The sequence below is a fragment of the Mustela putorius genome, unplaced genomic scaffold (genome assembly GCF_011764305.1).
Source record: "Mustela putorius furo isolate JIRA1106 unplaced genomic scaffold, ASM1176430v1.1 tig00003845_pilon_pilon_pilon, whole genome shotgun sequence".
Taxonomy (NCBI): domain Eukaryota; kingdom Metazoa; phylum Chordata; class Mammalia; order Carnivora; family Mustelidae; genus Mustela; species Mustela putorius.
Window position 1 is genome coordinate 65,144,033 of NW_025421998.1, and position 24,225 is coordinate 65,168,257.

At 39.2% G+C, this 24,225-nt stretch overlaps 1 protein-coding gene across 4 annotated transcripts in view; it reads left to right on the plus strand.

The window, feature by feature from the left end:
• Positions 1-9,981: 9,981 nt before the first annotated feature.
• SEPTIN7 (septin 7) overlaps positions 9,982-24,225 on the plus strand; it is a 110,435-nt gene continuing 96,191 nt past the window's right edge. Inside the window, exons 1-2 of one of the 4 annotated variants that reach the window (XM_045062874.1) lie at positions 9,982-10,006; positions 12,245-12,246. In XM_045062874.1, the coding sequence (XP_044918809.1) occupies positions 9,997-10,006; positions 12,245-12,246 (12 nt within the window). In that variant the 5' untranslated portion in view covers positions 9,982-9,996. The other 3 variants (XM_004741975.3, XM_004741977.3, XM_004741974.3) reach the window with 3 other exon arrangements.

Here is a 24,225-nt window from a genome sequence, read left to right on the forward strand (position 1 = left end):
GACAGAGAGAGAAGGCAGTCACCTGCAAGCCGAGAAGGGAGATCTCAGGGGAACCCAAACCTGTGGACCTCCGGATCTTGGACTTCCAGCCAGAGAACCGAGAGAAAATTAATTTCTATTGTTTAAGCTACCCATGCTGAGGTCTTTTGTTACGGCAGCCCCAGCAAACTAATACTGCAGGGTTATTCTCCAAACGTCGCTGGCTCTTCTACCTTTAGCTGAAGACCAGGTGGTGTGAACAAGCTGTTCTGGCCGCTGCTCCCTACTTTCTTGATCCCATACTCTTGCTGTCTCTTCCTTCATTGTCTTTACTTCCTTGCACATTACAATTTAGTTAATAAGGGGGCTCTTAATATGAACCTTGGGGAATTTCAAGGATTTTTGGATGTTTGTGAATAATTGGGTTTTTGATGTGCCTCATTTTGGCATGGCATGAAGATAACGGGAAAGTATTGACTGAGATATTTTCCTGAATTATCCTCTATTTTTACTATATGAACTAGGAAACATTGAGAAGAAAAATTTTCCCATACCATTTCTCTCACATTTCTTCCTCTGACTGATGAGAGTAAATAGCTCACCCTTTGTAGATTACATCCACTTCATTAGTCAGATTTTTAGATTAAGATAATGAATTCACCCTACATCAGTTTTGTGGTCAAGATTGCACTCTTTGAAACATATTCCCTCTCCCTGACCAACAGTCCTCCTTCGACCTTCATTATATCTGGGGTGTGTGCTTCTGCAAGGAGGAGGCAGGAAGGCAGCTTGAAGTCACTGGAAGATCTACATTCTGTTCCACGACCATCCCCAGTAACTGCCACATACTTGACATTCCTTTGATTTCCTGAAGAAGAATGACTCACCCAGAATCACATAGACACAACAGATGGAATAATTGGTCTCAGGGTCTCCTAATACTTCTTTCTGCTGTCGGCAATTCTCTTTACTTGTAATGTGAATGGTGGTCTTCCTGGAGACTGCTGCATGTTGGTGACAATGGGAAAGGAAGAGGGAGAGGATCTGCCCGTGACTGAAAAAGAGGGCTTTCTTTTGTGAACTCTTCCTTCCCTGGTTTCTTTTCAATGTTCATGTTGGTTGCCCAAGCACCATAGGTCTGAGAAGTTTGTGCTTACATTTGCCTAACAGTTTAGTATATCTTAGGAAGCTATGAGTCAAGCCTGTCTCTTTTCTAGTATTGATTGAGAGGGAAAGAGAAGGGCAGGAAGGAGCTGGGCTGGGAGAAATAAAGGTGGTCCTGCCCTTTTTGCCCAGTCTTGTCAATGGCCGTGCCAACTGTGCCTCTCATTGCACTGGCAAGGAAGTGCCTCCAAAACCCCCAAATAAACCAACACAACATGGTGACACTAAAAACAAAATACACACGCAAAAAAAACAAAATCAAGAGAACAAACATAGAAATCTCTGCCATTTGAAATCTGGAAGGAAATTGTGTAAAAAGGGTCCCCCCCCCCGATATGTATATGTGCAATGGAAGTTGGGAATGAATTAAGGAGCAAATATAATTTTTTAAAAAAGATTTTATTTATTTATTTGACAGACAGAGATCACAATTAAGCAGAGAGGGAGGCGGAGAGAGAGGAAGGGAAGCAGGCTCTTCGCTCAGCAGAGTGCACAATGCGGGGCTTGATCCCAGGACACTGGGATCATGACCTGAGCCGAAGGCAGAGGCTTTAACCCACTGAGCCACACAGGCGCCCCTAAGGAGCAAATATAAAGGTAATATAATAATCACTTCCTAATTGCAACAATCAAGTTCTATTTTATTTTTGCCCCCCCCCCTCCTTTTTGATGCTGTTTTTTCTATTCTATACAGTTTCCTAAGCCACATATGTTCCCTAAAAGTATGTGCTACTATTTCCAAAGCTATTTGGGTGCCTACTATAGGCAAGGTACTATGTTAGGTTTGCACAAGATAAAAAGATGGCTAAGATTTAGTCTATGCTCAGGTTCTGCAATTGCATAGTAAAAGTAATTCATAATCATGTTTTCTTACATATTTGCAAAAACAGCTAACTTTTACAAGAGAAACCATTTTAATTGTCTTGTACTCATCAATAGCATTTAAATGTCATTGACATTTAGCTCAAACCAAAAACATAATTTGAAATACTAAGCAATTAAATGAAGACTTATATCACAAAAAAGGATTTCAGAAGAGTTGGCTTACTAATGTGTTATAAATTGTAAAAGGGAAAGAAAGAGTTACACCCATGCCATATGGGAACTATGGAGCTATAAAGTAATTTATCATCTGTAATACATCTGTTTCATTTAATTCAAATTCTAACATTTATAATTCCAATAGTTGGTACTATGGTCTTTTACATGACATGAAAAAAATAATACTTGAACAAGTTCTTGAATTTGGTAGGTAACTGTTTAAAATTACAATGTCTCTTCCAACCCCTAAGATATTATATTCTATTAGGACACAAATGTAGCCTTTAGAATAGAACTCCTGAGGGAAATATGGGAAATATCTATAGTTCAACACTAGTTAATGCTGTATTACTCTCATTTTGAATGCGAAAGATGGCCATTATTTTGGTTTCATAAAATATGTTTGTTTATAGTAGTTGACTGGCAAAATGTTATCATTTGCTGCCAAATTTCTGGAAGCAAATCATGGAAAATAGAGTATTACCTAAAAACCATAAATCAGCTCAATCATGAATCCTCCCGTGAAATGGATCAAATCATGGGCAACAATCACAAACAGATGCAATTTTTTTAATCAGATGCTTAAGTATATCCTTAAAATAGGATCCAAACAATGTCAAATGATTGGAGGTATAATGTAGAAAGAGTCTAAGTTGTTGAGAGTCACACAAAGGAAGGAAGTAATGACATACTATTTTAACTATTACTAAGCATTTTGTCCTCCGCCCGTCAGTCTCCATGGTAATCCAGTGCAATTGCTCCACATAAAGTAAGCACATTAGTCTGGCAGAGGCATTTGCTTCCTCTCTGAATTTCCTGTTTTCCTAGATATGAGGTCTCTGAGGTGTGCCTTCAGGAAATAGTAACTCACTCAGCAGTCTGCTAGAAGAGTGATTTGGAGAGGGCAGGTTCCTACGGCTTGCTAAAACCATAGCTTTGTTCCAACCTACCATGTTCCATCTACATAAACTTAAGTTCAACTCAATTCACTTTCACTAACCTATTATACAGCAGGAGGCATTCAATCATTGCCAAAGTCAGCATATTAAGTCTAGTTGTTGAAGGCAGCTGGTTTCTCATAGAACCATGTTTCCCTACTTCCTGCATCAGTCAGGTTATGATTCAGTGGTAGGAAATGCCAAAGGGAGCTGGCAACAATGGCCCTTTCCATTTACAATAGAAATGGGATTTTTTCCCAGTGGTGTGCTCAATGGTATTTGTACCGCATAATCAGATCGGATGGCTTTACAAGGAGCTGATAGGCAAGAAAACCTCCAGGTAAATGGTTTCCTCTAGTCCCGCAGACCCAGAGGCAACTGTGCTGCCAGTCTGTTACTAGGGATTTCCCCAGAGGGAAGTGGGGCTCTCATCTGCATTGGAATGAATCTTCCAGGAGGGCCCTGGAATTTGAAAATTCCTTGAGCCTCCACTGATAAATTGAGATAAATTAGGCCTCCCGGGGCAGTCTGGATTCAGACATCTTATTTCTGTGCTTTCTCCTCCACTCCCTTCTTGGCTGGGGGGAAAAAGAAAAACTCCTCCTTCTAAGGTAAAGAATTTAAGAATGGGAGCTATTTTGCTGCTTGTTTAAGTCTCTGGTCTTCAAGTTGCATGGTTCTTTCATTTTATCTTCTTTTGTTTTGTTATTACTACTGTGTCTTTTGGCTTCTCTTCCTCTGTGGGGTGAAGTTTGATCTTCACAAAGGAAGAGGAAGTATGAGGCTTGATGTTTTCTAATTTTTGTTATCAGGTGTTTAACCTTGTAAGTGTCATTTGACTTCCTGTACAATATGGATTCTTAAGTCTACAAGAGGGCTTGTCAATATCTCTTCCCTTTCATTTGCAGAATATTAACATTGTCGATTATTTTAGATTGGTCTCAGAACTTTTCCCTAATATCTACGCTATTTGATCAAGAATTTAACACTAGAATACACTGGGATCTTAGTTTTCAAATATTTAAAAGTTAAGCACAATATTTTAAGCCATACTTATCTTGATTCCCTGTGTTTTTATTTCATGATACTTAAATGAGGTTTTGTGCATGGCAGAATATTTCTCTTGACGAATGTCTTGAATTATGAGGCTTTATGTTCTAAGTTTATTTAAACAAAATATATTCTCATAATCATTCATACAAAACTGGTTTCGACTGTTGTGAACAAGTTATATGTTCTTAATTTTCACAAGAAATGAAGTTTTAGTTAGCCAGGGCTCTTTGGTTTCTAAATCATTTCTCAATCCTCTTCTACTGGACTTCAAGAGAGGAATAAAAACTCTCAAGGGGTTTTAGATATTTGGACATTACTGTTAACGGGAAATGTTGTGAATTGCCTAACCCACTTCACAAAATACACAACTGAAATCTCAAACTCCATCCCTACCACCTAAACTGACATGTTTGCTAAGTTTTGGCAATAATGAAAAGTGCTATCTCATTTTTACTGTCATGTTCTGAGTTGGGCCTCAAGAAAAACCTTTATATTTAGACCTAATACCCTTGACTACTTCTTCTTGCATTAAAGGTAGAAGTACCTGAAAATTCTAAGAAAATGTCTAATCTTTTCACCAGACCAAATGTCTAACAAATGAGTATAGGATTCAGGACAACAGAGGAACAAATCTCCTCACCAGAGGTCTTGTGTATTGGAAAAGCATGAGCCTTTGAGTCATGTCTCAGTGTCTTAAAAATTCTTTCTGTTTTTTTGTTTTGTTTCTTAAAGATTATTTATTTGAGAGAATGAGAGAGAGAGAGAGAGAGAGAGAGTGTGTGTGTGTGTGTGTGTGTGTGTGTGCACGAGCTGGGGAGAGGGGCAGAGGCAGAAGCAAGCCTCTCGCTGAGGAGGGATCTCCATGATCAATGATCAGGCTAAATCTCAGGACCCAAGGTTCATGACCTGAGCTGAAGGCAGGATCACTACCCACAGAACCACCCAGCCGCCCCAGGATCTCACAAATTCTAAGGGCTTGAGTAAATCACTTCACTTCTCTAAACGCTGGTTTCCTCATTTAAGAAATGAGGGTAGTATCTATTTCACAAAGCTGTTATATAGATTAAATTAGATTGATGTTAAATGACAGCTATAAAAATTCTCATCTTCAAGTCAACCGTCAGTTTTGACTCAAGAAATATTTCCTGAATGAAGTGATGAGTACCATACCCTGTGGCAGATGCTGAGGATACACGGACAAACCAAGACAAGAGTCCCTGCACTTAAGGAGCTTAGACTCCAGTAGAAGAGACACGAATTTATAGTACTTCACTGTTAGTACCACCCTATTTGGGGGTGGTACTACTTTCTCCCTGCTAGGGGAAAATACAAGATACTATTGGGGATAAGTGGGTACCTTGCCCAATCTTGGGAGATCAGGAAAGGCTTTTAGAGAAAACGATGGCTATGCTGAGACTTCAAGGAGAAGCCAGGTGAAGAAAGCTAGTGGAAAATGAGACTGAAGTGTTCCCCATAGAGAAAACAGCAAGGCTTGTTGGAGTTTAGAGAGCAAGGGGATAGTAGGTTGACCAAAAATGAGGATCTGTATCACTTAAGTTTTCTGAGGGAAAGTTTGAAGAATTTAAACAGGGGACTGACATAGTTAAAGTTTAGAAAGGTTACTTTGGCTATGACATGAAGAATGAACTAGATTTGAACAAGGCACTGGGCAGAAAGGTTATTGCAGAGAGGTAGGCAAGAGATGATGTTGGCCTACCTAGAACAGTAGTAGTGGAGATGGAGAGAAATGGAGAGATTGGAGGTATACAAGAAGGAAAAATAGACAGGACTTTCTGATGGTTGTAGGAGATGAGAGGAAGACATGGTGGGGCTGAGTATAATACTCATATTTCCGGGTTAGTCAATTGAGTTGATGATGGTACCATTTAGAAATAGGGAACATATAAGTGAGTATAATGAAAATGAGGACTTTAATTACAGCTGTATTGTTTTGAGATATCTTGGAATATTAGGACATGTATTCCTTTAAATATAAAATTGCATTTATAAATAAATTTAGGATACGTGTTTCAAGGACACATATATTTTCTCTTTTCTCAGTGGAGACATAAGACGACTATGCAGACTTCCCGAATTTAGAAGGACATTTGCCAAATACAATACAATGTCTATCAGGTCATGTACTTTGAAGACAGTCTGGTATGCAGGTTTGTAGGAAGGAGAGAACTGGACTAGAAATTTATATTTAGGAGTTATTAGTATATATATGGTCACTGAAGCCTTGGAAATGAATGAGATCACCATGGCATAAAAAGTGAGATAGGAATAAACTGACCAGGACACAGTGATGAGGTGCATGGACATTTAAGTGACAGGCAGAAGATTGAAGTCCTGGAAGGAAGAATAAAGAAGCCAGAGATCTAGAAGGAACACTAGGTAAGTGGGTTTCAGAAAGCAAAAGATGTAAATGTGGCAGGCCATGGTCATGAGTATCAAATGCTACAGAGACACCGAGTAAAATAAGTAAAAGCGTCCACTAAAAAAAGGAACCCTCATCATTTTGGTGGGTATGCAAATTGGTGCAGCCACTGAGGTAGAGAATATGGCGTTTCCTCAAAATATTAAAAATAGAACTACGATATGATCCAGTAATTCCACTACTGGCTGTTTGTCCGAAGAGTATGAAAACACTAGCTCAAAAGGAATTATGCACCCCTATGTTTATTGCACCACTATTTACAATAACCAAGTTATGGAAGCAGCCCAAGTGTCCATCAACAGATGAATGGACAAAGAGATAAGGTATCAGTGGAGTGGTAGGGACAGAGCCCAGAAGCTTATTGAATAAATAATCCACTGAGTAAAGTTCCCGGGAAGGCAGGAGAAATGAGACTAGGCACAGAGAGAGGGGATACATATAGAAATGTATGCCGCAGATTTGGGGGGGATACCTGATTCATTGTGATGTTTGAAAGGATAAATGTGGATGCAGGTAGGCTTATGAATATGGAAGCAGAAGTTGTTGGAGGTCCTCTCTGATTACTTTTATTTTTTGCTGATGATAGATGATGGAGGAGTGCCTGGGTGGCTCAGTTGGTTAAGCAGCTGCATTTGGCTCAGATTATGATCCTGGGATCCTGGGATCAAGCCCCAAGTGGTACCCCACATTGGGCTTCCTGCTCAGTGGGAAACCTTGTTCTCTCCTGCCTGGCATTCCCCCTGCTTTGTGCTTGCGGTCTGTCTCTCACTCATTCTTTGTCAAATAGATAAATAAAATCTTTTAAAAAATAAATAAATGAGGGGGGCGCGCCTGGGCGGCTCAGTGGGTTAAGCCTCTGCCTTTGGTGCAGGTCATGATCTCAGGGTCCTGGGATCTGACCCACATTATGCTCTCTGCTCAGCAGGAGCCTGCTTCCCCCCCTCTCTCTGGCTGCCTCTGTGCCTACTTGTCATCTCTCTCTCTCTGTCAAATAAATAAATAGAATCTTTTGGTTTGAAAACAATTGAGAAAATCTGAAGTGGTTGTTGTGGAAAAGAGAGCTAACCACGCAAGCAAGTATTGTTTGGCAAAGTTGAAGGCTCATTGGAGGTTGGACACTGTAAATATGTGACCAAAACAATCTATATTGTCTATCTAGGATTTCAGGTCAGTTTTTTAAAAATCTGTTTTTGAATCAGAAGATTAAGGTCTAGACTATATTTTATTAGCAAGTATGATACTGCAGACAGTGCAAGAGAGATTATAAAACTAATACAATAATTCTCTTACTTTCTCCATCCCAACATAAAATTTATAATACACATGTGAGCATGTGCATGCATTCTGTCTCTCTCTCTCTCTCTCTCTCTCTCTCACACACACACACACACACACTTATATAACACTATTAGAACTCCTTATGGAGCAAGTTCTATAGGTTGTCATCATCTTGTTGCCTGTAACCTTCCACATAATTTTCAATGGAAAGTAATGAAGTTATTATTGTGTGGGGTGCAGTATGCTGGAGAGCATGAACAATCCTGAGGCAAACAACTTACAATTTCTATAAAGAATTTATCCATTTTCAGAGAGCAAAATAACAAAATTCCATTGAAAGATCCCCCTCAAAAACATATATTCGTAGAGATGGGAGGCAAAGATTATTATTTAGATTACCTTAAACAATAATAGTATTCAGGATAATTTTATATTTTAAAATGTGCTATATATAGGTAACATTCATTAAATATTTATTATGGACTAGGCACGTTTAACTTTCACAGAAACTCCATTAGGTAAGTATCACTCCCATTTATAGCTTAGGGAACTGGATTACAGAAAGGCTGAGTAACTTGTCTTTGGGTATATCCATTGTAAATGGCAGAACTGGGATTAGAACCCAGGCAGTTTGACTTCAGAGGTCACATGTTTAAATTCCTGCCTATGCTGCCTCTTCAAGGTGGGAATGTAATGATATTTCCTAAAGTAAAATGCCCTTTTGAAGTTTTGGAAAGTTAAACAATGACTGGTTGAAAAGATGAGTTGTTAAAAGACATGATGAGCAATTCAGTACAAGTAGAGACTAAGGAAAGAGTAGTTACCAAGACTCAAAATAAGGTGTTTCCTTAGATAAAATTTCCTTTATAAAAACAACAACAACAAACAAAACAAAACAAAAAAAACCTTGGAAACACTTCAATATATACAACAGACTACAGAAAATAATTACAATATAATACCCAAGTATTACATTCCCTTCTCTTCTTCTCAGGAAGGAATCACTATTCTGAATTTATCTATCACTTCTTTACATGATTTTCCGAATCTGATCTCAAATTTTGTTTTTAAATTTTTTTTTTAAAGATTTTATTTATTTACTTTTTACAGAGAGAAATCACAAATAGATGGAGAGGCAGGCAGAGAGAGAGAGGGAAGCAGGCTCCCTGCTGAGCAGAGAGCCCGATGCGGGGCTTGATCCTAGGACCCTGAGATCATGACCTGAGCCGAAGGCAGCGGCTTAACCCACTGAGCCACCCAGGCGTCCCTGTTTTTAAATCTTTATTTATGATATACCATGTACATCTTTTTGCAATTTGCAGGTTTTTTTTTTTTTGCTCGGCATTATGTTAATGAACGTTATCTAAATCAATACTAGTAGATTTAGTTAATTTCCGTTTAGTATTCCGTGTATGTCAGTTTGTCCAGTAGTGTAATTTAGTCATCTATTCTCCTGTAAGTGGGTATTTAAGCTGTTTCACTAATATAAGTAATGCTGCCATGAATATTGTTGCACGGACTCACAATAATTATTTATATATTACATATATTATGTAATATTCTATATTGAATGTATTTAATTCCTTAACATGCAGTTTAACAAGAAAGGTAATAACGTGCATGAACTATACAGCAAAGACAGGCATTAGTTTTCAAGAAGGGTATAACAGACCATGGGTTGTTCTGAGCAGAGCGAGGCTACTTTGACTATCGAGTGTTTGGGGGGGGAATACTCAAGGATCAAGCGACATTCATTATTATAGTATGACACCACACTCCAGTCTTTAATTATTCTTTCACTGTTATCCAATAGTTTCACGTGTGTTCATTCATTTTCTCAACTAGAGTACAGCTCCACCAGGAGGGAGCCGAGAACCAACAAGGTGAGTTAACACGAGTGTGACCGTGAAGAGTCCGCAGTGGAAGCTGCAGCAGGCGACCTCTTGGCTGTGCCAACCTACCAGAAAGTGACAGCGCCAGGCGAATGTCAGGGCAACCAGGACCTAATCTCACTTTCCACCCCAAGAGTCTTGGAAGCTGAGGACACGAGGATGGATGGAGGCATAGACACCTGCTCAAAGTGTCTCTCCACTTTCACCCACAATGCCGCCAGGTCAGTAGCTGGGAACAGAGGCTTGAACGCTGCCCCCACCCAGAGAGCACCTTCCCAGTCTGGCCTCTGTTAACCGCGCCTCTTTGCTTTACGCCAAATACGTAACCAGGCGCTAAGGCCAACCCGGCGGCTTCTGCAGCTCCAAAACCTGACGTGAAATTGCGCGGGGCAGCCCTGACAGAGGCCATCTTTAATTTGGGCAAAACCCCACCCTCATAGCTCACCGGCCACTCCCTCTCGTCGTCCCCAGGCTTTTCACCGACCAACGTAATGTGACTTAACCTTAAAGGCAGTGTTAAAGAAACACACATAGAGGCCTGACTATCCATGACCCTGGAGACGCCAAATCCCGCCAATATAAACATGGCGGCTAAGCCTGAGTAGCAAAAGTGCGCTGATGCCAGTGAAGTCATGTTCGAAATGGAGAGAGGCGTCTGGATAGAGAGGGAGTAGTCTCGCGAGATCAAGGCTGGCGTCGGCTAGGCCCGGAAGCCTCGTCTGAAGGGGCGGGGGCGGAGGAGCGAGCGGGAGTCAGGCGAGAGTCCGCCTGCTGTCGCCTGCGTAAGCGGGGCAGCGACGCCGGGCGGCTACGCCGCGAAACCGGCGTAGGCGGCTTTGGAGAATCGGCGGGCTGCGCTGCGCCCGGGCTGGTCGCGGAGGGGGGAGGGGATGTCGGTCAGTGCGAGATCCGCTGCTGCTGAGGAGAGGAGCGTCAACAGCAGCACCATGGGTGAGTCTCAGCTTTGGGCCGCTGCGACTCAGGTTGGCGGCTCCGGACTTGGGGGGGCTCTGCGGCCGCCAGATCGAGCTGGGGAAACGCCTTCAGACGATGTGGGGAGCTGCGGCCGAAGGAGGTGGGGTGGGCCAGCGGCGGGCCCGGGGCGCGGTGGCGGCGGGCCCGGGGGGAGGGGAGAAAGCGGCGGTGACAGTTTGAATTGAATGTGAGGAGAGCAGAGGCGGCGGTATTTCCTGTGCCGCGGCCGACGGGCCGGGGGAGCGGGGAGACGTGACCAACGGCCTCGCCCGCCCCACCGAAGCGGCCCGAGCGGGGTCGTCTCCGCCCGGCCCGGCTTCCGCGGCCCTGTTTCCTCCGGTCCGCGGCCGCTGCACCCGCCGCGGAGCTCCCCTCGTGGGGAGTGGGCCTGGCGAGGAGGGTGGGGACGTGTGCGCGAGCCTGGCTGAGGGTGCTGTGTGGGCCGGCCCGCGAGGGTGGCGGCGGGGAGGGAGGAAGAAGGATGCAGCAGGCAGAAGCTGCGGTGGAGGCGGTGGAGGCTGCAGAGGCTCCGGCAGCCGTGTCGCCCCCTCGCTCCGCCTCCCCGCCTCTCGGGGTTTCCTTTCCCCAGGCGCGGCCCCGAAGGCCGGTGGATGGCGGGCGAGGCTTGAGTGCGGAGGCTAAGGAGCTGGTTTGCGCTTAATTTTTAGGAAAAAGAGGAAAGCGAAAGCCTGGGAAGGGCGCCCCCACCCCTCCCGAGGAGCGGAAAGGGTGGGAACGGGTCGCTGGAAAAGGGACGAGTTGGAAATACTGGTGATGTTTAAGGAAATTAATTTTTGAACATATTTCAGTATTTTCAGTTATTCTCTTCTGAAGCCTTTTCATTTCCTTTCCTCCCCCACGTATTGGAAAAAGAACAAGGCCATTTCATTCACATTTTCCACTCCTGAGTTCCATTTCATACTTGTGTATAGTAGGAAATAAGCAACTAAGGTTTTTTCTAACGCATTTCCATTTGCTAAGTTACATTTTCAGAGTGCACTGTTTCAGATCTTTTATTTATTTATTTTTTAATATAGTGGAGGGAAAGAATATTTAACGTCCAGGTGTTGGCTTAGTTACTGAAGTAACTGGTGAGTTTGTGGTTAAAGTTAAACTTTAAGATTTATTTTAGTTTTGTTACTTTGATGGGATGGAAGAATACCTTCCTGAGTGCCCTTGAGAATCTAAATGAACATATAATCTAGACTGAGAAGTATTTTACTTGTTTTATGTATTTACGTGAGGAGTATAGTCAGTTGTCGTCGTTTCCCACTCCCCAAGTATATAAAAGCAAGTTGAGGAAGAAACTTTTTAGGCATTAAGTGTACAGGTACAGATGAAATTTATGGAATCCTGATAGACTGAAAGATGACTTAGCAGGATAAAAATTATTAAGCTAGTTACTGCTGCCCGGATCCCTTATTCCTCCAAATAGCAAGAGAAGGGGCTGGGGAAAGCAGGAAACTGTCTTTCATCTCACCCAGCTGTTCAGTGGGTGGGGCTAGAGGAGATAGGGTTGAGTGGAACTATGAAATAAATGTGGAAGCCACATAGATGGTGTGTATGGTAGTAGTGTGTTATTCTGTGATGGGACAACATGGTGGAGCCAAGCTCTCCTGATATAGTTTTAAAAATATCATACACCCACTTAGGCTTGCAGAATGGAAGATCATAATTGATAATAGAAATTTATTTTTGTGTTTATATCAAATAGATTTTAATTTACAGAAAGGATATTTTTGTAATTTGGTTAAGAATTTTTGGTTTCTGGTTTTGATTTGGAGAAGGTTTTCAGTATATCAGCTACATGAAAGGTAGTGTTATCAATAGGTTGTTTCAGAAGTTCGTTGTAAAATTTGTTGCTTGCATTTGCACACTTTCCCACAGAAATAATCTTAAATAAGTGTATGCTAGAACTTCTGAGCTAGTCCATCACAGGGTAAGGCTCCTGACATGTTAGAGCGATTTAGAGGGTTAATGTTAACAACACAGACACACCGCGCACATAAAACTTGGGTAGGAGGAAGAGTTAGATCTGTGGTTTTCAAGGTCTCAGTAATGGGGGTGGTCAGGTGACATAGACTATTCAGAGTGAAGATAGTGGAGAGTAGGTTGGCTTCAGACTTCTTGTTGATGATACACATACTCACTATAGATTCTATTCTAGGAATTGCCAGTAGGGTACTGTTCTATGACTAAATTACCAGCTGAGGACCATGTCTTACATTCTGAGCTAATAAGCTCTCTGCAGTTTTTTGTTAGAGGGTGAAAAATTTTAACTTTAACATGTATGTATTTTACTGAATTTTGAGGCAAAACTAACTTTTTAAAAATGTGTGTGTTTTTCCTTGTAACTAAATCTGGACTGTAAATGACACTAAATTTATTGTGCCATGAAACTGATGTAGGAAAAAAATGTGTTTTTGAGTAGAATTGTAAGGTAGCATGATTATGGGTTACACTTGCCAGATGAGACCATAGTGTTAAATGTAGACTATTGGTCTCTACAGCAGTGTTTTGCAGACTGCAGGTTGAGGTCTGTTAGTGGGTTTTGAAACCAATTTCATGGACATGTAATGATTTTTAAAAAGTAGGAAAGAAAGAGAAGATAGCAGTACATTGCACTTAGCATGAATTTTAGGCAGGGTTAAATTTTGTTTTGTATGTATTGTGTATTGGGTTGGGTTATAACATTTTTATTAAGAATTGTAGTCAAAACTGGGAAAACACATGGGGGATGTGCAGCATGGATGGGTCAAGTCAGAGGTCTTTAAACATTATGGTATAGTGTGGAGATCTTGGTCTGAAAAGGAGGATATTAAGATTTTATTTATTTATTTATTTGAGAGAGGGAGAGAGAGAGCTCACAACAGAGCATGAGCATGAGGGAGAAGAGGGAGAAGCAGACTCCCCACTGAGCAGGGAGCCTATCATGGGGCTCGATTCCAGGACCCTGGGATCATAATCCGAGCTAAAAGTAGACACTTAACCAGCTGACCCACCCAGATGTGAGAAGTGAAGACTTTAAATGCTGTTAAGTCCATATGACTTTTTCTTATCTTGGATTTATTTATTCTGTGCTCCATACATGAAATGTGGTTAGAGAGATCTGGACAAGACCCAGAGAAACCGAAAGAAGATAGTATTATTTAGGGCCTCTACTCTAGACTTTGTGTACACACACACATACACACACATGTATATGTATACATATATAATTTATAATATACTAATAAAATTATCATTTTAAAAATTTAATTAATTATTATTTTTTTTCTTGTCCATTTACATCATCAGAAATCAAGAGAGCCAAGTTTTGGGCATGAGCCTGAGGGAAGGGGGCCAAGGAGGCAGCTTGGTTTGCTTTCAATGTTGAAGGCTTTACGCCAGACATATAGGTCCGTTTGATTTGTGCTGGTCCAGTCCGGTTCTCCAGAGGTAGTATTACATATAGGGATTTGAGTTCAAAGTGATAACAGACAAATATAGTATAATGATTAAGAATATGGGCTTTGGTGTGAAGCAGACATGAGTTTAAATCCTGGCATTGCTTACTAGATATATCAGTTAGGATGCAGTTAGGATACTGCTTTTCAAACTGACAAAGGACCTTTTCTTTCCTGTTTCTTTTGAAATTTCTAATCCATTGTTGACTGATACTATTGCAAAAACTACTGCAAATTTTTTTTTTAAATGAAGATGAATTTAAAGAAGGGGAAGTACAGTCTGAATGTTTTTTCAATCCCAACAGACAAATTTATTTTGCTATAAAAGTTTTCATTTCTGTTAAAATTTAGTTTCTATACTTCTGTGATATAATCCGATAAACAGTTCAGACTGGCTCACTGGTCCACACACCACATTTTAAATAGCACTGGGTTAGACTATGCTGCAGTAAGTAGCCCTAAAAAATCTAAGTGAAGGTAGCTAAAGATGAGGTTTTGCCTGTCATTCTAAAGTTTATGTACTTTATTGAGGCAAGTGTCTCTTAACTTCAAAAGTACCTTCAAAAGGCTGAGGAGAGTTAATAAGTATCCCCTGAGGCTGGGGAGAGTAAATAAGTAGGAGAGTAAATAAATAACCTTGAAGTTGTTTCTGTTCACATTATTTTGAATTAAAAAAAATCTTATTCATGTTACATTTACATTTTATTTGTTTGCCTTACATGCAGTGTAAAGAGGCTTTCTCCCTCCTTCTTCCCCACCAGTCTGGAAGTAAAAATTGATTTTCCTGAAGAGGTGACATGTAAATTCTGTTCTGTATACCTTTGGGGTCACAACTGAGTACTTTTGGTAGCTTCATTTGAGAGGGGAGGCTCCAGGTCAGAATTTTTCAAATTTGACACTATTGTAGTTTGGAGTTCTGTAATTGTTTGGGGGGCTTTTCTTTGCATTGTACAATGTTTATCAGCATCCCTGGCTTCTACCCACTAGATGCCAATAGCACTCTCCCAGTTGTGACAAAAAAAAATATGTTTGCAGGCCTTGCCAAATGTCATGGGGTGAGGGGGAGAGGAGAGAATCACCCCAGATTGAGAGCCACTGTGCCAGGTGATGGAGAAGCCTTTGAAGAATCATAGGAAACAGAAGAAGGAAGTCTTTCTTAATCAGCTAGTCCATAATTCTTCCTCTTAGAGCTCTCACTATATTTCTCAAAATTGGTAATCAGAATCACCTAGGTAGCGTGTGTGTGTGTGTATGTGTTCGTACGTAAGTTTATAATTTAATTCATGAATTTCTGTAAATGTGATCATTAGTTAACTGGATGCATAACATTATGCTAGGTCAGTATTTTCCATAGCATAATTGATAAACCTCATGCATCAGGATCAACCACAGCCTCTTGTTGAAAATGCGGATTAGTTCCCACCACACATGCAAAGATTCACAGTCTCTGAGAGGGTCCCAGGAATCTGCACTTTTTAAAATGCTTTCCAAATTAAGTAACTTTTTTGAGGTGAGGTATAGCTTTCATACAAAAAATGCACAGTTAAGTGTTCAGTTCATTGGATTTTGACAATTATATACACCTTGTAGCTTTTATTCCAATCAAGATAAAGAACATTTTTGGGGTGCCTGGGTGCTTTAATCCTTAAGTGTTTGACTCTTGGTTTTGACTCTGGTTATGATCTCAGGGTTGTCAGATTGCCCTGCAGAGGGCTCTGTGCTCAGCGAGGAGTCTGCTTGAGATTCTCTGCCTCTGCCTGCCCCCCTCAACGTGCTCTTGCTCTCTCAAATAAATAAAATAAATCATTTTTTTAAAGATAAATGACATTTCCATTACCCTAGCATTTCTTTCTTTTCTTTTCTTTTCTTTTTTAAGGTTTTATTTATTTATTTTGAGAGAGAGAGAGAGAGAAAGAGAAGGCATTGGGGGTGGGGAAGAGGCAGAGGAAGAGGGAGAAGCAGACTCCCAGCTAAGCTGGGAGCCCAGTGCAGAGCTTGATCCCAGGACCCTGAGATCATGACCTGAGCCTAAAGTAGATTCTTAACAGACTGAGACACCCAGGCACCCCCACCCTAGAGTTTCTTGTGCCCTTGTGCCATTATTGCTCTGCTGGCCTGATTTCTAATGTCCATCGGTGAGTTTTTAAAAAATTTTTTAAAAAAGAAACAGCTTCATTGAGTAAGATGTGATTCACAGGCAGTGGACTCATTTAAAGTGGTTTTTCTGGGTAGCTCTTTAAAGTCTTTCCCCCCTAACTTGTTTATTGTGAAAGATTTGAAATGTAAAGAAAACATGAAACTATAGTAAAATGATCATCTTGGTACTTTTAAAAGCATACAGATTGTAGTAGTCTTCCAGGGTTTCATAAGCAGTAGGCTTGGGATAAGGCCTTGATTGTTTTTCAGAATAATTAAAAGAATTTTTTCCAGTTTTACTTTGTAAAATATATTTGAAATATTCCTGCAGTGGCAATTTGAGATTTTTGTAAATGTAACAAATACTCAACTGCTAACAAAGTGTCAGACACTGCAAAATAGTAGCAATCAAGAAAGCTATGGCCCATGGCCTTATGGATGTTACTTAGTGTTTGTGTTTTCATTTCTGAAAGTGCTTTTTATTATGTGTGTTTTTTTAAAAAAGATTTTATTTATTTATTTGACACAGATTACAAGTAGGCAGAGCAGCAGGCAAAGAGAGGGGGAAGCAGGCTCCCTGCTGAGCAGAGAGCCCGAAGTGGGGCTTGATCCCAGGACCCTGAGATCATGACTGAGCGGAAGGCAGAGGCTTAACCCACTGAGCCACCCAGACGCCCCGCTGGGGGTGTTCATATTGTCAAATAGGTAACACAATCACTTGGTTCAGAGTTCAGAAGGTTAAAAAGAGATATGTAGTGAAAGCTTTCTATTCCTATCCTCAAGTAACCCAGTTTCCTCCTCAGGCAACCCATTTAACAGTTTCTTTTATGTTTCTTCTGGAGGTGATTTTTACATATACAAGCAAAAAAAAACATACCTCCCTCCTTTCCCCACCCATGATAACATCAGACACACATTCTTCCTCACCTTTTAATTTTTCCCACTTAGTGTATCTTAGGTTATTCCATATCAGTACATGAAGAGCATTCTTATTCTTTTATATAGCTGTATAATCCCATTATAGGTAGGCTATGATTTAACATGTCCCTTTCTGATAAGACATTCATTTTCAGTATTTTGCTATTATAAACTATATGAGTAACTTGGGACATTGATTATTTCACATGTGTTGGTAAATCAGAGCTCCTGAACCCTTTGACACAAGACATTATCAGATAAAGTTGTAGTATTGATGTTAAGTCATTACTAGCTTAGGACTTCACCACTCAAGTTAATTCATTAGCAAACATGTCTTGTGCCTTGTGCTGTGTGATGGGCACTGGTGATACTGAGTTAAGTGCTGTGACAGTCGAGATAGAAGGTGATTAAGAGCTTAAGTTCTGGAGTTAGACCTGGATTCGCATGTCTAAATCTTAACTGAATCTTGGGCAAATAACAGAATTTTGCCTTCTCTTCTGTAAAGTGGGAATCACAAAGTTATTAGATAATTAAATGAGAATTAGATGATAACGTGGCAAGTTCTTAGCCTCATATAGTGAGCAGATGGTAGCTTTAAAAAAAAAGTTACCATGGGGCGCCTGGGTGGCTTAGTCAGTTGAACATCTGACTCTTGGTTTCCACTTGGGTCTCAGAGTCATGGGATTGGTCCCTGTGTTGTCGGACTCTGTGCTGATCTCCAAGTCTACTTGAGGTTCTCTTTCCCTCTCCCTCCCACTTGTGTTCCTTCTCTCTCTCTTTCTCTAAAAGAAATGAATAAATCTTAAAAAAAAAAAAAGTTATCAGACTATATGGCCATTATTTATTTTTCTGCCTTTATTTTTAAGTTTCTTAAAGTCAAGGATTGTGTTTTGTTCACTTATCCCTACCTGGCATTTACTTAGTAAATCATTTGTGATATAATTTAAAGGTATGTAGAGCATACAGTGAAAATATAGAGCAGGATACCTTTTCTAAATTGGAAAAGGTAAATCTTTAAAGGTAAATAGGAGTGATTAGACAGAGGAGGAGGAAGGATATTTATTGTAGGCTGAGAACTCGTGGTAATTTATGGAACTAGACTCATAAGTAGAGATCTGGTGTCCTGTACTGAGTATTTAAAAAAAAAATCTTTATTGAAGGATTTTAAAAGAAGAATGGTAACCATGAACATCATGATGGTAATTGCAGTAGGAATAGCTAGAACACCAAGGTGGGGCCAGTGAATTGAGGGAGGTTAACAAAGCAGTCCTAGGACTAAAATATGAAGGACAAGGGCACCTGGGTGGCTCAGTCGGTTAAGCATCTGTCTTTGGCTTGGGTCATGATCCCAGGATCCTGGGATCAAGCACCATGTCAGATCTCTGCTCATTGGGGAATCTGCTGCTCTCTGCCCACTCCCTTCCTGTCGCATACTTACCGCTCTCAAATGCATAAATAAAATCCTTTAAAAAAAATAAAAAAAAGAGATGAAGGACAGAACTAGAATAGTGTCAAAGGACATGAAGTGTAGGGGATGGTTGTGAGGGGATGTTGGTGGGGAGTAATGAATCCAGTGTCTGAACCTGAGTACATGGGTGATTAGTAGGTATCATATATTGAAAGAGGTAATTTAGAACATGAAATTGAGAGGACTGGAGAACATCTAAGTCTGCATGTCTGGTAATCTTAATACTAGGAGAGACCTTTAGGATGGGAAACAAAAATTTTAAGATTATTGTGAATTTATTCATTTGTGCTTTGAGTTTTTATATTTACTAATGAAATCCACCATATTGATCAAAAGCTATACTGTAGTCTGGTTAATAAATTTGTTGGTACTTTTTTTTTTTTTTTCTTTTTTAAGAGTTGGGGAGAGGGACAGAGGTAAAGGGAGAGAGAGAATCTTAAGCAGGCTCCACCGCCTGTGGAGAACTATTGCAGGGCTGGATCTTAAAACCCTGATATCATGACCTGAGTGGAATAGTTGGATGATTAACCGACTGAGCCACCCAGGCGCTCCTTTTGATACTATTTTTTTAAGACTTGGTATTTGTGGTTTGGTGAGCAGTGTTGAAGGAAATTGGAATAAAATGATTTGTGTGAAACTTCAGTGTCCTTCAAAGTTAGACAGACTGAGGTCATCAATTTCTTAAGTACTACTAACATGTTTACTTATTTAAACTTTCTACTGTTGTATTTCATAGCATAAGCTCTTTCACATTAAGGGTCACACTAGTGTTTCTTTACATGAGTAACATTTTGTATCCTTAATGTTCAAATTGTTCTATACAGATTATAATTAGTTTTTTTCTTTATGGGGAAGATTCTGGTAGGTGTTGTTAATTTCAGAGACTACTGTAAATACTTTGTGTGAGATCATTATTTGTGTAAGAGGAGGCAGAATCTTCATAGTAATTTTATCTTAGTGCTTTCTGTTTATGCTATTATTAAAGTAACCAGGGTAATACATGTAGCATTGTAAAAATTTGTTACATGTAGCATTCTGGGATGTGAGGTGATCTATATAAAGAAATTTTTTTTAGTAATGAATGAATCATTTTTAATTTTAAGAAGTTTTAATAGAGATGCTTAGTTGATCTTATGATGAATTTGAACAAATTAACCAGGAGGAAAAAAAACCATTAAATTATTTCAATTGCTGATGGTTAATTTTTGTTCTTTCTTAATTATATATATTTTTTCATGGTTTTAATTAGTGGTATATTAGTGATTAGTGGTTCTTAACGCTGGTCAGACATTGAAAACACTTTCAGTGCTTAACACCTTTGGAAGCTTAGTTCACTATGAGGTGGGGCTCAGAAATTTGCATTTTAAGTATTTTAGATAATTTTGATCAGCAACCAGAGTTGATAAGCTCTGGTGTGAATTATATATTATGAGGTAATATAAATAAAAGTACTCTGTAAACTCTTAAATTTTATACAAAACCAGGATATTATTCACTTACTATTTAATATAGTTTTTGGTATATTATTTGACATAGTATTTTGGTAGATTAATCTATATGCAGGTTATTTTAATATGTATTTAGTGTTCCAATGTTGATATCCTGATTTGTACAGCTATTTTGTTATTTTGAGACATTTTGTAGTTTCAATATTTTAGAATTGTAAGCATTACTTTAAAGAATATCTTTAAAGATTTTTATTAATTGATTTGACAGACAGAGATCACAAGTAGGCAGAGAGGCAGGCAGAGAGAGAGGGAGGGAAGCAGGCTCCCCGCTGAGCAGAGAGCCCCATGTGGGGCTGGATCCCAGGACCCTGGGACCATGACCTGAGCTGAAGGCAGAGGCTTTAATCCACTGAGGCACCCAGGTGCCCCAAGAATATCTTTAAATAGACCTCTTCTGCCTTCCTATTATTTTCCTTGTTAGTTCAGTCCCTTAAACTTGTTTTCATTTACATTTCTAACATTATTGGAGAGAGGTATTTGTTATGTATAAACTGATTGGCTTCCCCGCTTTCAGTGGAATATACTGAACTTGTGAATGTCACCTTCAGGAACATTTGATTTTATGCTCTGAGTTAGGGGGCTATTAAATAATGCAATATGTGAGTAGTTTTTTTTTTTAACAATGTATAGCTTTTCACCTGTTTCTCTCATGGATATACCTACCTTCTTTCCTTGAAGTCTGTAGCTATCTAGTTTACTGTTACAAATCTCTGTGTTTTAGTTGCTCAGTTTTTATTTCTTGGTTCATTTCTTTATTGAAGGTCTGCTATCTGTTAAGCATTAAGTTAGATTTCCATTTCTGGTTCCCAGCTATATTCTGTAGAATTGATATGCTGAGTGGAAAGGCAAGAAATTTATGTGGAAGTGATTCCTGTTCAATAGGTATTTAAAATAATGTGCAAATAGAAAAGAAGTGCAAAAGTTCTTTATATAGTTACTGTATGATTTGCAAAGACCTTACTTCTCAAAGGACGCCTTGTAGTCTGTTCATTTTCTTGTTGCTGAGAAGGGTAAATTGAGTAAGTATTTGTCTAGTGTAAGTTTGGAGACATGAGAACTTCGCAGGAAGGGATGAAATTGGTGATCCTAGATAGAACTGTAGTCAGTCCTGTTTTGGGATTTGTGTTAGAATATTAAAGTTGATCTAATCCAATACGACTAGGAGTTACTTTATGAGATGCTTAATTCATCTGTGAGTTAGAAAGATAACTGGAATGACTTAACTGGCAAGAGGACCCATCAAAAATACTTAAATTTTTGTTTGACCATGGTGCTGTGCTGTTAAAATGATAATTACACAGATGTAATTTTTTTTTTCGAATTTTGGAATAATTTTAGACTTGTTGAAAGGTTGCAGCCCCTAACTTCTTGAAAATTAAATATTTCGTCAACGTGGAGGAAATGCAGAAACAATACCACAAACATGCAAATACAACATGATATATGAGGTAAATGCACCGGTAGCAGTAGTGCTGGCCAGGACTAAGGGAATTAAGAAAGCAGGTTTATGCTTGATAGAAAAACCTTTAATTGAAATCTTTGTTGAAAGTGTTTGGGTAGGGCTGGGAGGGTCTATTGTTTTTTAATTGAAGGATGGGTATTCTAAGTATAGTTAGTCATTAGTGGATTCCATGTAACAAATTAAAAGCATGATTCTTATCCCCTACTTCTAGACTGTGGCCTGGGTATCTGTTTTTATCAAGCTCCCCAGATGTTTCAGATTACAGCCAAGTTTGGGAATCACTTATCTGTAAGATAAAAGTCCAGAGTCCTTAATAATAGCTGTCATCTATTGCACAACCACTTCAATGACCATCATTTATTATACTCATTGTATGTGAAGTGCCAAATATTTCATATATACCTTGCAACAATCTCGCAAAGATTTATCCTGGTCTAAGGCTCAGAAAGATTAATTTACCCACCAGAGTGTATTTCTAAGTTACAGCAGGTATTGGAATTCAGATTTCTTGCTGTATTTATAATGCTTTATTATTCTCTTATGTGTTCTGTCATTAAAAATTTAGGCAGTCATTTTGAGATATCCTTGGTTGGACTTTTTTCTTCTACCCAGGTTGAGTCATACTCTTCCTATTTTTGCCTCTCCTTATGCTGTTCTTAGCTACCTTGAAGTCCCATCCATCCATTAAGGAAGGTCCAGCTAAAAACTACTCATTCAGGGAACCTTTTCCCAGTTATCTGAGTCTTCGATGATCCTTCCCTTTTCTTGAACTCATAGAAGATATGCTTTTAGTAGGTAATAGCACAGTCAACTTTTTATGTATTATCAGTTATTGTTCATGTTTAATAGTATATTGTTAGGGTAATATTTGCAGTATTGTCATGTGTGGCATGCTTTTTTGAGCTCCCTACTGCTCTTTAGCTTTATTGTATATATAGTACTGATCTTGAATAGAATTCTTTTTTATAATGAAATGTAAGTTGAAGGCTTTGGTTATGGGTTAAAGTTAGAATTTGTAGTTTTGAGATATCATATTATTTGGTTACTTCAGTAGCTCATTAAAGCAGACTTAAAATCTTTGGTTTTAGAGTAAATTTTTAAACGTACAGATATATTTATCATAATTTATGGATAATTTCAACAGCAGTATAATTTGGTTTGCAGTACAATTTTTTTTAAAGGTTTATTTGAGAGAGCACAGTTGGGGAAGGGCAGAGGGAGAGAGAGAATCTCAAGCAGACTCTTCACGGAGCATGGAGCCAGCAGCCTCAGGGCTTGATTCCAAGAACCTGAGATCATGACCTGAGCTGAAATCAGGAGTCTGATGGTCAACTAACTGAGCCACCCCGGCAATACAATTTTTAGAAAGTACTTTCTTAGAAACTATATTACTCTGCTAGGGCTGTCATACCACAGATTGGGTGAATATCACAGATTGGGTGGTTCAAACAACAGACTTTTATTTTCTCACAGTTCTGGAGGCTTGAAGTCCAAGGTCAGGGTGTGATCAGGTTTGGTTTCTAGTGAACGGGTTCTTCCTGGCTTGTAGACAGCTGCCTTAAGAGTGTGTCCTCACACATGGCATTTCCTATGTTCATGGAGAGTGAGTGAGATGCCTTAGGTGTCTGTTCCTCTTTTTATAAGGGCAGCGATTGAATGTGATTGAGGCTCTACTGTAAGGACCTCCTCCTTTAACCTCAATTACTTCTTTAAATGCCTTATCTTCAAATATAGTCACATCCTCATTAGAACTTCAACATATTAACACATTAGAACTTCAACATATTAACACAATAGAACTTCAACATATTAACACAATAGAATCCATAAGATGAATTGATTTTCTATGAATTGATTTTGTAATGTAGATAAGCTATAGAAAAATTTTTATAAAATGGATAATATTTTTATTGATTTCTTTTTATGAGGTAGGCAATACTAGGATGAATATCAGTTAAACATTTTGTAAGTCATGGCATTTGATATTCTGACGAGAGATGTCTTTGATGTCTTTTAAGAAGCTAGTTTGGGAGAGAGATACTGAAAAAATTGGAATTCTTTAATGAAATTGCTATGTTGTGTTCAGAGTGAATTCTAGTAAAATACAGAGTTTGTGTGTGTGTGTATGTCTGTCATGAATGTACAAAGCACAGTAGTGACTGATTAAAATGGAGTAAACTTAATCCTATGAAAATTTTGAGTATGTTCTTGATACTTCTGTTATTCTTTTGATATTTTTACAAGATCTTAGGATTGGAAGATGTATCAAGTTGCTTAATCTAATTATGCAGAAAATGCTCTAATTTGCTCTGCAGCATACCTGTCAAGTGGCTGTCTAATACTGCCCTGTCCAATTTTGTAACCATGAATATACATAGCTGCTGAGCACTTAAAATGTGTCTAGTCTGAATTGAGATTTGATATAAGGGTAAAATACACAGAGGATTTTGAAAAGACTTACTTTGAAAAAAAATATAAAGTCTTATTTTTGTATTGATTGTATATTGAAATGTGTTGAGTGTACAGA